Source organism: Schistocerca piceifrons, chromosome 3 (assembly GCF_021461385.2).
Source record: "Schistocerca piceifrons isolate TAMUIC-IGC-003096 chromosome 3, iqSchPice1.1, whole genome shotgun sequence".
NCBI lineage: Eukaryota > Metazoa > Arthropoda > Insecta > Orthoptera > Acrididae > Schistocerca > Schistocerca piceifrons.
The window spans coordinates 520,613,663-520,629,154 of NC_060140.1; the positions used below are offsets into that span (position 1 = coordinate 520,613,663).

At 40.5% G+C, this 15,492-nt stretch overlaps 1 protein-coding gene across 1 annotated transcript in view; it reads right to left on the reverse strand.

Annotated features, from left to right (window-relative positions):
* Positions 1-15,492, reverse strand: part of LOC124787979 (nucleoporin Nup188) — a 264,531-nt gene that overhangs the window by 42,961 nt on the left and 206,078 nt on the right. The window contains exon 20 of the mRNA XM_047254995.1: positions 56-193. Coding sequence (XP_047110951.1) covers positions 56-193 — 138 coding nt within the window. The remainder of the gene's footprint in view (positions 1-55; positions 194-15,492) is intronic.

Below are 15,492 nucleotides of genomic sequence, written 5' to 3' on the forward strand. Positions count from 1 at the left end.
AATACATACTCTTAATTACTAAGCACCATCATTAAAAAACTTTTTTTCAACAAACCAGCTTTCTCGGTGGTAACAGCTCGAGCCACATGGCCGACTTCATATCCATGTGCAGAAGAGCACCAGAGAAATTTTTATTCAGCAGCAACAACAACACATCGATTAATGAAACTGCGATATTAAAATGACGAGCAACCTGAAAGCACATATGTTTTGAATCAACAGAATATTTATAAATTTTCTGTAACAGGATAATTAAATACTATCAACCCTACTAAAATACCAACATAAGTAAAAGTTTCTGGAAATATTTCTCAAACAAAGATACTTAAGTCTGTGTTAATAGTATCTCAAAAGTGTCACTTCACAGAACATGCTGTTTTTCAAGTCATGAATTCAACTGCCCAAAATTTACATGACAAAATACTGTCAACAAGTAATTTCTGTGACTGGGCAAAATCATTTGACCGTACAGTCCACAGCAGTCTCCTACAGAAGCTCAGATATTACGGTATCATAGATCTTGCTGGTAACTGATTTTCATTGTTTCTAACTTATAGGGGGTAGACCAGGGGTGGTCAAGATTCCGGTTTGTGGGTCACGCCTGGGTCCATGTGCCAAAGCGCTCAGCTTTGCTTCAGTTCCCCCACTGGCATGCCAAGCTGTCTGTGTGTGAGGAGAGGTAAGAAAGGTAAACAGCGAACATGTTGCATTTAGATGGCAGTAGAGTCTTACTGCATACGAATTGGTTTTATATTTCACATTTCTCAATGACATAAATCAAGTTTCAGTATTAATCAGTTATTTTTAGGATGCTGAAGACATAATACAATTTTTATTTGGTACAAACTGTCGGCATATGGACATATGTGGGCATTTCACGGAGTGTTGCACGCAAGTTGCAAGGCAATTGTGACTTACTTAGTTTCATTACTGAAAAAAGGCATTTCACACAAATATATTGATCAAAACACTGAATCACTTTTGCAACCTCATTATGGAGACTTGGAAAATCTACCAGAGAAAAGCAATGAAGACATCCTCCTGGACAGTTTTAACATAAGAAGATTTCTAATCAAAGTAATATAAAAAGATTTGTAATTAAAATTGGAGTTACTTGCAGGTCAGTCAGTTACATCTTCACATGCACAGAGCCACTCTCAACTGAAAGGGCAAATGGTCTCATAAACAGATTTAAGATTGAGTGTGTCCTCAACACACTTATGAAACTATTATTGGAAGGCTTGTAAGGACACAATGAATTCTTCAAACCTCACACTTTCAGTCATCTTAGGTAACTGACTTATCTCTGTCACATTTTCTTTTTAAATGCATCTCCATCAAATCATAAAGAACTTACCTTTCAGTATCTTACTACAGGTAGTGTGCAGTCAAGTCCACAAATGCAAAGTCTGCAATTCATTCTGGATGTTCTCATTTTCATTGCTGCACTTTTTTTTTCCTTCATAAATTCAATGTAGGGAGATTTAAATAAAAAAAATTGTTCGAGGCATTCCCCTTTACTTAATCAACATTCTCATTCTCTGTAATAATACATTATGTGATCAAAAGTATCTGGACACCCCCAAAAACAAACGTTTTTCATATTGGGTGCATTGTGCTGCCACCTACTGACAGGTACTCCATATCAGCGACCTCACTAGTCATTAGTCATTGTGAGAGAGCAGAATGGTGTGGTCCGCGGAACTCATGGGCTTCGAACGTGGTCAGGTGATTTGGTGCCACTTGTGTCATACATCTGTACACGAGACTTCCGCACTCCTAAACATCCTTAGGTCCACTGTTTCTAACGTGATAGTGAAGTGGAAACATGAAGGAACACGTACAACACAAAAGTGTACAAGCTGTCCTCGTCAGTTGACTGACAGAGACCACCGACAGTTGAAAAGGGTCGTAATGTGTAATAGGCAGACATCTATCCAGACCATCACACAGGAATTCCAAACTCCATTAGGATCCACTGCAAGTACTATGACAGTTAGGCAGGTGGTGAGAAAACTTGGATTTCATGGTCAAGCAGCTGCTCATAATCCACACATCATGCCAGTAAATGCCAAACAATGCCTCACCTGGTGTAAAGAGCTAAACATTGGATAATTGAACAGTGGAAAAACGTTGTGTGGAGTGACAAATCACGGTACACAATGAGGCGATCTGATGACAGGGTGTAGGTATGGCAAATTCCTGGTGAATGTCATCTGCCAGTGTGTGTAGTGCCAACAGTAAAATTTAGAGTGGTGGTGTTATGGTGTGGTCGTGTTTTTAATGGAGGGGGCTCGCACCCCTTGTTGCTTAGAGTGGCACCCCTTGTTGCTTAGCATGGCACTATCACAGCACAGGCCTGCATTGATGTTTTAAGCACCTTCTTGCTTCCCACTTTTGAAGGGCAATTCGCAGATGGCGATTGCATCCTTCAACACATTCGAACACCTGTTCATAATGCACAGCCTGTGGCAAGACAATAACATACCTGTAATGGACTGGCCAGCACAGAGTACTGACCTGAATCCTATAGAACACCTCTGGGATGTTTTGGAGCGCCGACTTCATCCCAGGCCTCACCGACCTCTCCTCAGTGCAGCACTCCATGAAGAATGGCCTGCCATTCCACAAGAAACATTCCAGTACCTGACTGAATGTATGCCTGTGAGAGTGGAAGCTGCAATCAAGGCATTACCAATGGAGAGCGTCACAAACTTGTAAGTCATTTTCAACCAGGTGTCCAGATACTTTTGATCACATATTGTATATGAAGTCTCCATACTTCCACTGTAAACTGTTGCAACTGAAAATGGAATAATGGGTGCGATTTCAGATATTTTACTATTCATACCATCTGTTTCTTCAAGCGCTCCATGCCTGCAAATTTAGCACAAAGTGCATCTTGATGTACAGAACAAACTGTAAATCATAATTTTTTGCTCTTTCATTGTTATCTAAAAGTTTAATTTTTTTCTGCATGGTATTATGATGTCATTTCCTAGTAAATAAGCAGCACACGTTGCTCATGCAAACTGAGAATTCCCATCCCTCTCTTGTCATTCCCATTCATTTTAAAGGATTGTGATGATATATCACTAGAGTGTCTCTTTTTTTGCAAACAGCCACTCGACCTGTGAACAGCCTTCATACCACAAACAAATAGCAAAGGGTAAACAGCGCTGACACCACTATTCTGTCGAACTAGGAGAGTTGTGACCACTGCAAAATGCCACACCGCAATGCTAAATGAAATGTTGCACTGTTCTGGGTACTTCTGAGAAGGACCTAGCAAAGCAGATTGACAATGCGCACCTGGGCGCACTTATGGCCCGCACATGGTCCACACATGAAGTTTGGCATGCTGTGGCCGGCCTTGGTGTAGACTGTCACATTAAGAAACCCATGGACTGCACACAATGAAACAGAGACAAAAAGGCACCTACAAGGTGATTGTGATCACCAAGTATTACTCTCACTGCTCACCTTTTTGCAATCAATACTCCTAAGTGAGTTAGAAAATAAGCTATTACTTAGCAGAGACATGCAAAGTATGTTATGATGTTGATCTGTTTGTTTCCAAAACCAATTAGTAGACTGAATTTAGCTGTTTGTGTAGATCAGTAATGCATTCTGTGCCAAGTATGGCACGATGATTTAGGTTGGCAATTGTTGATCTGCTTTGGCTGGACTGCCCTGCTAAGGCATGTCAAAATCCTCTGAGGAGGAAAGATGTTTATCTGTGGAATGGACAGGCTTTGAAAGGACGAAGATCGGTGATTATGGAGAAAGAAGACAGACACGCAAAGATGAAAGGAGCCTGGGCATGTGTAGAAAGTGAGGCACCATGTGAGTGCACCAGTATTTACTGAGTGGAATCTATGCTGGCACGAGTGGTTAGCCCTGTGGGCAGAGAAAGTAAGAGACACGGTGACTAAAAGTAGACAACGGTTCATGCAATGTGTGTCGAGTTGCCAGACACATGAAGTGTTAATGTAGCTGGTGGGTTAATAGCAAGTTTGCAAAAGGTACTGTTACCCGCCACTATTATTGGCTCATCATCTTGGTTGAACATTAACTTATGGTGCCTTGGTACTACACTGCTCATCCTTTTGCTTAAACTTTTGTCTTCTGTGGATCGTGCAGCCTGGGACTTAGAGACTAAATGGCTGCTTGAGTGTCCAGCGTTAAAGAGATTCATAAAGTGGGTTGTCACCAATTATGGAATTATCTGATGCTCACTTGTGTCACATTTGTTATTAATCATACTGGTATAAGGTCAAGTGTGGGTACCTTAGTGTTAAGTGACTGAAATTATTTGCCTGCTAGAAACTGTCATTATTTCTGGTCTCTCATACTACACTGTTTCACATGTAGGAGCTGATACTGCCATGTATTTATGTGGACTGTGATACACAGATGGAGCATATCGCTGGACAAGACGTGTGATGAGAGTAGCAGTTGTGGCACAACCAGACATTACTAAAAGGGAAACAATGTTCTGTTAGTAACAGTATCAAAACTAATGTTAGTGAGTATTAAGATCATTTGGTTACCACTGAGACTTCTATGAGACCTGAACAAAATTTGTATACTCACTTGTGTATTCTTCTAAGTTTAAAGATTTTATAGCTCATGTGGTTATACTAATTGCGTCTTGTGAGTAAGTGTGGAAAGGAGGCAGTTTAAGTAGAGCAAGGTAATAGAAATTCCTAAGGTAAAACAATAATTGAAAGATTTGCATAAAAGGTTCAATTTTTAAGATGTTATGTTGCAAATTTTACTGGTATGATTGTAATATGTTTTTTTTTCTTTTTTTAATATTGGTTCCTTAAGAAAATAATTTCATGAGAAGTGTTTACACTGCATCGGATAATTGTATTTGAGTATTGTTGCTGGGTTATCAGTGACCAAGTTGTTGCAACTTTGTAATTTAAAATTAATGTTTAAAGCGTTAATGTTGTCACTACTCAATGAACTACTCCACCCTTTTCGATTGTGGCCCAGTTACCTGTAACACTTGTGGGAGCAGAGCATGGTTGATTGATTGATTGATTAAAGAGCGATTAAATTAAAAATATAGGTTGGCTTTAACTGTTCACGAACTGATTGAACAAGTATAACAAAACAGTCACCTGCCTGCATAGAAGGCAACTGAGCCCAGTGAGGTAAGTGTAGCTGCTACCACTACTGCCGCAATACCTGAGGAAATTTTAGAAATTGTGTAGAGACAGGCTACATGTATTTCTAACCTGTGCATAGATCTCAGGTCTGTTTCAACCACTGCGTTGATGGGATGAATGATTTGGTAGATGTAGACAGATCAGGCACAATGGTTGCTCTCTGATGGTAATACTATTCAGGAATGGTTGCAGGAGCAGTGTGGTCGTGTGAGTGAAACCATTGGGGAAGTAAATCTGATAGATCAAGCTAGCACCACTGGGCGACCAATTTTTGACACCTTATTCAGTAAGGCCAAATCCAGTGCAAGATGGATTACACAAACATTCTAAGTTGTCTTTAGATTCAGTCACTCATATAGTCAAATTTTTGAACTTTAGGGAGTAGAGCACGAGTGTTGAAAACGAGTAACGTAGAGTGCGCGCAGGATAACGTGGGCAGCAGGTGCTCAGTCAGCAGCGCACATGTGGAGACAGTGGTAGTGGTGGGAGTTGTGGGCAGACTTGCAGGGGAAATGCCGAGCACTGGAGTGGAAGTGTCATTCTAAACCGAAGCCTATGCTCACATTTTCTGAAAATATTAAATGGAGCTCCTTCATACCTGCAATAGTATGGTGACCATTCAAAAACATCTACTGTCACCTCTGCTTTGCTTAGTATCTAAAAAGAATTCAGCTGAAAATGCAACAAAAGCAGTGATGTATTTTTGTCTGGCTTGTTAATCATTTGTAACATTCAGACAAGCATCATGAGTGGTGAATTTTGAGTAAAACCTCAATCTCTTCTTACCATGTTAAAATTTACTTCTTTTTCCAAAACACAATGGAGTTTGCAGAATGTCACCTCACTAACATGTTGTGCAGACACAACTGCAAGAGAATTCTGAAACAGTGGTTTATTAAATTTATTGAGTGAGGAACTGAGGAAAAGTGGATCAACAGCTTATTAAAAAGCACATCCTTGGCTCAAAAATAAACATGTAATGTCTTCACTTATGTTGTTCCAAAACCCACAGCTTTTCTCGTTTCACTAGCTATTGACGGCCCTCAAAAATTCCAGTCCATTATCAAAAAAATTTGTATTTTGTCGAATAAGACAGTAGACAATGAAGTGCAGATAAAGAAGCTTCGTATACTGTATTTACTCGAATCTAAGCCGCACTTGAATCTAAGCCGCACCTGAAAAATGAGACTCGAAATCAAGGAAAAAAAAAAATTTCCCGAATCTAAGCCGCACCTGAAATTTGAGACTCGAAATTCAAGGGAGAGAAAAGTTTTAGGCCGCACCTCCAAATCGAAACAAAGTTGGTCCATTGTAATATGAGACACAATTTAGGTCGAATGAATGACGATACAGCTACAGTAGTTTGGTTCGAGTCGTAAGCTTAGCAGTTAAGCTTTACCAGGTAGCCATTGCTATGTGTCACGCGCTCCGTACGTATTTATAAGGGTACCCTTCCTTTTTCACATGCTTCGTCTGGTTTGAATCGATTGCGTATTTTTCTTTGATCTGATAAGTGCCGTTCTCTTTGTTATAGGTGTTTACGTCACTCTAAGCTGAAAATGTATTACTGTACTGTGTCATGCATTGTTTGTCGCATTCTGATAATGTGTGTCTACGACCTGTCGCCGCTCGCGGCATGGCTTGCTTTTGTGCGCGCTACCGCCGCTTACGATAAAGAAAAAAAGAAAAAAAAAAAAAAAAAAAAAAGAGAGAGGAATTGTCTCATTAGTGAAACAATGGCAAGAGACTGCTATTTGTTGTTACTTACACTACTGCTTTCTTTGATAATGATCAACAAGAACCAAATAATAGACTGCGTATGATAGATGATGTTCTGAACGAGAGTTTAGCGAAAATTTTTCGCTGTTTGAAAATCTTTGCAGACGCCTCTTTAGTACATTACATTCTGCACAGAAATGAGAGTCATCTTAGATTTAAAAATCTAGTCAATTGCCGTGCTTCATTTCTGACTGTATCACTATTAGGCATAAGAATAATACGAATATAAACATGACATGATATGTATATTCTTCCGCGTTTGCTGTTGTCTCACACTAGTTTCGTAGTTTATTAGGCAGACAGGATTTAAATGAGATAGCAGCAAACACGAAACAGTACATGGCAAAATGTTTATATTCATATTATTCTTATGGTGAAGAAATACTGAATGTGATTCACAATACATAAAAGTTCCTATTAGCAATCATCTCTTCTCACAGGTAGGAAAACATTCAGAACGTAGAGTTGGCCATATTGACAAACATCCCAAAGAGTCTTGCCAGTCAGATTTTCATAGTACATTGAAATGCTGCTGCATTCGAAGATGAACAATACAGAATTTGTATTTATTTCGTTGGGTAATGTATTAAAATGCAGTGGTCGAAACTCGGGGCGGAGAAAAAAGCTCGTCATCCACCTTTTTTTAAATTTATTTACTGACTGAGAGGTTTTGGCACCAGTATTTATCTTCGTGCCCGCAAAGCATGCCTGTGTAGCGCTACATATATTCGACGGCAGAAGTTAGTTGTGGCGGCACCTACCAACATTTTTCAGAACTTCCGCTTACTTTGCACTCAATTCTAAGCCGCAAGCGGATTTTTTGGATTACAAAAACCGGAAAAAAAGTGCTGCTTAGATTCGAGTAAATACAGTAATAACCTTATGGCAAAACACTCTCCTTTGTAACACTATCATTTTCCAAGCTCTCATTTCAATATCTCAAGCCGTTTATGAAATATGGGGAATGTTGTGTATACTTCATTCTGGCTTTATCGCTGATGGAGGTGACCGCAAAAGCATGTAATACATCAGATCAATTTTCTTGTGATTGGTAACAGACAGAGACCTCTACCCAAGTGTAAAGAAAAATTCAATATGTTAACTAAATTTCTTATGCAGGAACATATTATGTAATATTCACCAAACACAAAATCATAGCAACCCCCTTTTTTTTTCAAATTTTGTGCAGTGTCTTACTTAAATGCGACTATCACAATAACTATGATCGTTAATGAAATGATGGGCCTGTCATCATGAATCTGACATACAAATCTATAAGCAAAACAAAATTGAATATATATCTTTTTTTTTTTTTTTTTTTTTACCAAATAGTTTCCGTAAAATCCTGCAGAAGAGCTGCAGTGTGAGCACCTTCATTCTGTCATCAATTATGCTGGCAATTTTGGCCTCACCTTTCAAACAAACGAATGAACTCACCCAGTGCTTTGCACAAAAATTGGTCACTGCACACTGGCCACTATATCCTGTGCGGCCTCTGGAAGTATTTAGATTAATTGCAGTTATAGTGATGGGTAGCTTACTTGAGGAAGTATCACAAGCCATACGGGAAAATAGTACATATAAGCAAATCCAGGTGGGATCTCGGAATTAATTCTGCCCAGAGGAGAGTAAGATTTGGATTATAACCAATACTGCTGCAAACAGAATACTAACGAGTTGCTCATAGAATACTTGAAGTGAATTAACCGAAGCATGGTAGTGTTCACTTGGCATATGCTGGGGAGCAGGATATGAGCCATTTTTAGGTGTGTTAAATCCTGAAAGTACACAGAGCAATATTTTATCAGATTCCCAAAACTATTAATCAGCTGAACAAAGTAATAACGTAAATATGGGTTATGGAGGTAATAGGTGCACTTCAGGATAAACACAACAAAATAGACAAGCGGTGAGCAATTGGCAGGCAGTAGGAGAAAAGGAAGAGCAAAAGTATGATAAGAGGCTGTAACAAAGAAATCTTTATTTTCCAAAGTGGAGTGAAATTGTATCATTGAAGGTAACATGTTGAAGATATGGTATGCAGGCCCTCATAAAGGAGGATAGTGTAGTGGAGGAGGATCAGGTGCAGGAATTATGACGGTTTCTAAAAGGGAAGGGGAGGTTAATCAGTGTAATAAGGGCTACTAGGATGCCAACTTTGCCATTCATGTGTGCTGAGGTTACATGCTCTGCTACACCTGTGCAGCACAATTTCAGCTATTGACTATGAATGGTTTGTAGAGCATCAGACAGTTTCTAAATGGAGAAGTTGAGAATGGATATGGAGAAATATGTGACTGCAGATAGATAAGAGTCTGAGAGTAAAGTGGATTTTACAAATTGAGGTTGAAACTGATAAGTATACCTGGAAGATTAACATGAGGGAGATTGAAAATATGGCTACAGAATGTCTCTCTCTCTCTCTTTTTTTTTTTGGCCAGTTTTGTTGCTAGGATTGGATTAGTTCCTGACTGGTCAGGACAAGAGTTTTATTTTAAGTTTAGGGTAATGAGTATGTTGAGTTTTGCCAGCAAGGTCAACGAGTAGTTATGGCAACAACTGATGACAAATACTATGTAGGACAAACCAGCAGAGGAATCTCGAATGCTTTGAAGAAACAGCTGACTCATCTAGATGGGTTCCTTAGGGAGAAAATCGAAAGCATATGCACAGATTTTCCTGATGTACGAGGGCATTTCGAAAAGTAAAGATACAATGGCTCACAGTCCTTAAATAGAACATTTATTTAGAAAACGTCAGTTAAATCTTATCAAATGGATTATTTGTTATTTTTCGACATAATAACCCCCGTTACCAAAACATTTGTTAAGTCAGTGCACAAGCTTTTGTATCCCACAGTCATAGAAGGTTGCCGCCTGTTGCCGGAACCACATTTCAACTTCATCTTTGATCTCTTCATCGTCGTGGAATGATTTTTCCACCAAGATGTGACTTCAGGTAACGGAAGACATGGAAGTCGGTGGGTGCAAGGTCCGGGCTGTATGGCGGATGGTCCAATACGTCCCATTTGAATTGTTTGAGTAGTGCTTTGGTTACGAGCACTGTGTGCGGCTGAGTGATGTCATGAAGCAAGCAGACTCCACTTGTCAGCATTCCCCTGGGTTTGTTTTGAATTGCCCTTCGAAGACGTTTCAAAGTCTGGCAATATGCAGCAGCATTAATTGTCACTCCAGGAGGCATAAATTCCAACAGGAGAATGCCTTGTCTGCCCCAAAAAACAGAAGCCATGATTTTCTTCGCTGAAATCGACATTTTGCATTTCTTGGCTTTTGGTGAATTTGAATGATGCCATTGTATTGATTGTTGCTTGGATTCAGGTGTATGGTGATAAACCCATGTCTCGTCATCTGTCACAATGTGATCAAGGAACTCATCACCTGCTTCAGCATAGCGTGTGAGGAAGTCACGTGCAAAGCCCATCCTGTCCAGTACGATCTGATGCAATTCTTTCAATATAAGGCGTCTATTCGCATGAATTGCTTCCTCCGTTCTCCAAAGAAGCGCATCAAAGATCACAGATGGCTGACCTGTTCTTTGTTCGTCATGAACATCGGTCCTACCTTCAGAGAAATAAGGACACCATTTCGTTGATTCATAATGTTCCCATAAACAGAAACAATTTCTTTGTGAATATCCGCTGGTCGCTGACCGTTTGCTTGAAGAAAATGTATGATGGAGCGCACTTCACATTTGGCGGGATTCTGAATCGGTGCAGCCATTTTAAACATGACCTACTCCAACCAGAAGCAACGTTCAACTGCCGAACGACTTCAAGGAGAAAGCTAATGATTCAAGGTTAACACCAGTGTTGCCAATTTGCTCGCCAAAACTCTTCTATTCCTCTGGCGTATGGTGTATCGTTACCTTCCGAAATACCCTCGTATTTCTGGAGGAGTTGGGGCTGATAAATTTGGTTAAAGATCATACCGAGTTAGCTGAATCCCTGTTAAGAAGTTACCATAAATCACCACATAGGATGAAAATATTGAAAGAGCTTGTAGAAAGGATGCCAGAACAAGGTGTCATGCAACCATCAAAATCACCTTATGCTGCTCCATATCCTTGACAAGTCTCACGTAGGGAATCATCTGGTAGTAGATAACCATGATTTGATAAAGAAAATGATATTGAGATCAGTGCTACTGCCAGACTTGCACTCCTGCTTTTGGTGGTTTAGGGGAAGAAAAGTGTTTACAACCTTAGATATGAATCAGATGTATTATCAAATACCAGTGGAGGAAGGTTCGCAGCCAGTCATTACATTCAGCAGTGATTGGAAACTGTTCGAATTCAATTGGGTGCCTTTCAGATTAGCAACAGTGGCCGAGGTGCTATGACAGATTATGGACACTGTTATGATTAATGGAAAATCTCATATAAGATGTGAAACAAATACTAACAAAGAGATAGAGGGGCTGGCCAGTACTTACCTCAGCTCAGTACAGCCGATAGATACACATAAAACAGAACTGAAAATTTACATTCCTGCTTTCGGAACTTTGTTCCTTCATCAGGGAGGAGAGAGGGGAAAAAAGGGAAGAAGGGAAAGTGGATTCAGTTACTCACAACCCAGGTTATGAAGCAACAGGGAAAGGTAAAACGGGAGGGTAGCAAGGATGGAGGCATGGTTGTCAGAGGGAAGCCAAAGATACTCTACTGTAAGTACTGTGCCAGCTTCAAACCAAAGAGGATGCATACAGAAGTAAAGAGGTATATAGTATAAAGATAAACACAACTATGTAGGATGAAAAGATGCGTGAATGGCTAAAGAGGAAAGGGAAAGAGGAGAAGACTGAAGAGTGAATGGGAGGTGTTGGGTGGGAGAAGCCAAATGGCACATACGGTGTAGCAGGTTCCTAGGTCCCTAGAATTATGCTGGAGGGCATGCTCCGCTACTGGGTATTGGGCATCTCCTGGGGGACAGTTCGTCTGTGTCCGTTCATGCGCTCAGCCAGTTTGGTTGTTGTCATGCCGATGTAAAAGGCTGTGCAGTGCAGGCATGTCAGTTGATAAATGACATGTGTAGTTTCACACGTAGCCCTGCCTTGAATTGTGTATGTTTTACCAGTAGCGGGGCTGGAGTAGGTGGTTGTGGGGGGATGCATGGGGCAGGTTTTGCAGCGGGGTCGGTTACAGGGGTAGGAACCGCTGGGTAGAGAAGGTAGTCTGGGAATATTGTAGGGTTTAACAAGGATGTTACGGAGGTTAGGGGGGCGACGAAAGGCAACTCTGGGTGGTGTGGGGAGAATGTAAATTTTCAGTTCTGTTTTGTGTGTATCTATCGGCTGTACTGAGCTGAGGTAAGTACTGGCCAGCCCCTCTATCTCTTTGTTAGTATATGAACACTGTTATCTCTGATATAAAATTTAAATACTGCATCACTGATCTGGTGATACACAGTAGTTCCATTTATAAGCATATCCAACACTTGAGAAAGGGGTTTGAAAGTTTAAGAAGGGCAGTGCTCACTGTTAACCCACAGAAGGTGGTATCTGCCTACTCCTCTATTAAGTTTTTAGGACATGTGGTGTCAGGTGAGAGGATGTGCATTGATCCAGAGTGGGTATAAACCATTAAACATTTTCTTCAGCTAGATTTATCGCCATATGCAATTCACCAAATGAAGTGAGTTGGGTGCTAGCTTGACCAAGAGAAATGGGGTGTATTGCCAGAGTGGCTACTAGAACTTTGGTCTTCACATTCACTGTGAATAATACTAAGGGATATGCAAATGTGGTTGCCAATGGGCTGAGTCAGATGTTCAGCACTCAGGAGGAGAGCGTGGGAAATGACAGTAACAGGGAATGAGTTGAGTCAACTCAATTAGCAAATTCCGTATTTATTCACATACCACATCTATTTTGAGACATAACTGAATTCCGAGATGGGAATGAGCAGATTAAGGAGATTAAAGGAAGGGTCCTGAATAGGGAAGCAGCAAACTGTATGCCCTAACGGATAAGGTAGTTTGCTGTATGGTGCAAAGTAGTGGGGAACTTAAGGTCATTGTATCCAGAGAGTAGACTGCATTATTGTTCAAGTAATTCCTTGAGTCTCTGGCAGGAGGATAACTAGGAGTTTTTAAAACTCGAGAAGAAAGTAGACAACAGTATGAACAGTGATGGACAGAAGGATACGAAAGACAGTATCTAGTTGTGAGGTATGTGTCCTCAGCAAACCTAGTAAGAACAGCAAGAAAGGGTATCATTTGTCCAAAACCATGGATAGAACCTGGCAAAGAATGTATATTGATTTTGTAGGACTGTTACCCAGGTCAAAGGTGGGAAATAAGAACATCCTAGCTTGTGTATAGGCACTTACTACATTCATTTGGTTATTGCCCACCCCTACTACAACCAAGCAGGTGGAAATTAGAAAATCGCACAGTATTTTTGGGACCTTTGGAGCCCCACAGATGTGCTACTAACTTTACAGCTCATAGGTTGAAGCAGTTTTGCTTAAGGATAGGGCACACCATGTAACCACTTTGCCCTATTATCCTAATCCATCTTGTGCATAAACAACTGACTGAAATCTTCAATTGGCTCTCATAGTGTACCACAATAAGGATCAGAGTGCATGTGACTGCTCATTCCTGTGGGTCACTATAACATTTAACAGCATGTGCCATGAGAGTCACTTATCCATATCTGCTCATTTACTCCTGGAATATCAAATGGCAACTGTATTGTGCAACTTATGGTCTATCAATGACATTTTGCCTGAGAAGTGTGAAGCTCAGTGGATGGTTGCACCCTGGAGTTGAGTTAAGCAGAACCTCAAAGAAGCTCAAAGGAAGAGGCCTGCAGGTACAATATGGGGTGGAGACCAAAGAATTATCTAATTGGGGATAGTATTTTTGCGCACAATTTTCAAGGTGTCAGCAGGGTCTTGGAAAAAAAATCATTTAGAAATTGTTAGCTTGATTTAATGGTCCCCTGGAAATACATGAATTCCTCATCCCAGTGACAGTTCAGTTAACGGACCTAAGAATCTGTAAACAAACAAGGAAGTCACAGCTCACTTATGCCAACTCAAGCCAGGTTGTCACAGATGAGTATGAGCTATTGGCTGATTGCTGAGGGAGAGGAGGAGGGGAGGGGGAGAGGGGGGAGGGGGGGAGGGAGGGAGAGGGGGGATGGAGGGAGGGGGGGGGGAGAGAGAGAGAGAGAGAGAGAGAGAGAGAGAGAGAGAGAGAGAGAGAGAATGAGCGCACGGAGATGGAAGGAACCTGGGTGTGTGTGAGGGGGGCACCAAGTGAGTGCGACAGTGTTTCCTGGATGGAAGCTTAGCTGGCATAAGTGTTAGCTACGTGCAGAGAGGAAGCTACAGGCACAGAAATTAAGAGTACACAGTGGTGCATGTAACAAGCCTCAGGCCACGAGACACGTGAAGTGTTAATGCAACCACTTGGTTAATGGAAAATTTGCAAAAGGTACTGCTATTTGCCAATATTAACAGCTCATCTTTGTTGAACACTAACTTTTGGTGCATCATTATCACAATACTCATCCTTGTCTTCTGTGGATCGTGCAGCCTTGGTCTTAGAGACTAAATGTTTGCTTGAGTGTCTAGTATTAAAGAGATTTGTAAAGTGGGAGTTGTCACTAATTATGGAATTATCTGATGCTCACTCATGTCTGGCTGTTTATTAGTGGTGTTAAGTGACAGCAGTTGAAGTTATTTTCCTTCTAAAAATTGTTGTTGTTTCTGGTCTCTGGTACTAAACTATTTCAGGTGTAGGAGCTGATACTGTCGTGTATTAATGTGGACTGAGGTACACAAATGGAGCATATCACTGGACAAGGTGTGAGATGGAGCAGCAGGGTGGCACAACCAGACATTACTAAGAAGAAATAATGTTTTGTTACAAACTGCATCAAAACTAATGTTAGTGAGCATTAAGATCGTTTGGCTACCACTGAGGCTTCTATGAGTCCTAAACAAAATTTGTAAACTCACTTGTGCATTCCTGTAAGTTTAAAGATTTTATAGTTGATGTGGTTATACTTATTACGCCTCGTTGGTAAGTGCGGAAAGGAGGAAGTTGATTATGGATTGGTTCCTCTAGCAAATAATTTCATAGAAAGTGTTTACACTGTACTGTGTAACTGCATTGAGTATTGCTGTTGGTTACCAGAGGCCAAGTTGGTGCGACTTTGTAATTTTAAAATAAATATTTAAAGTGCTTATGTTGGCCCTACCCAATCAATCACTCCACCCTTTCCATTGTGGCCCAGTTACTTGTAATAATTTATATACTTTATGAGTAAAGGAGACCACTCAATTCCTCCAGTTAAATTCATATTAATATATACACTGACAAATTTACAACAATCTTTCCTATTAACTGGCTTTGTTCATGTACTATATTAACTGACGGTGATATTTGTGGTGCAGAACAGAATATACTGCACTTTTCAAAATTTGAGAGAGCTGATAACTAAACCATTTTATGCAGTCAGACCTAAATCTCAGATACTACTGACTGGTAAATGACAACTTACTTTAC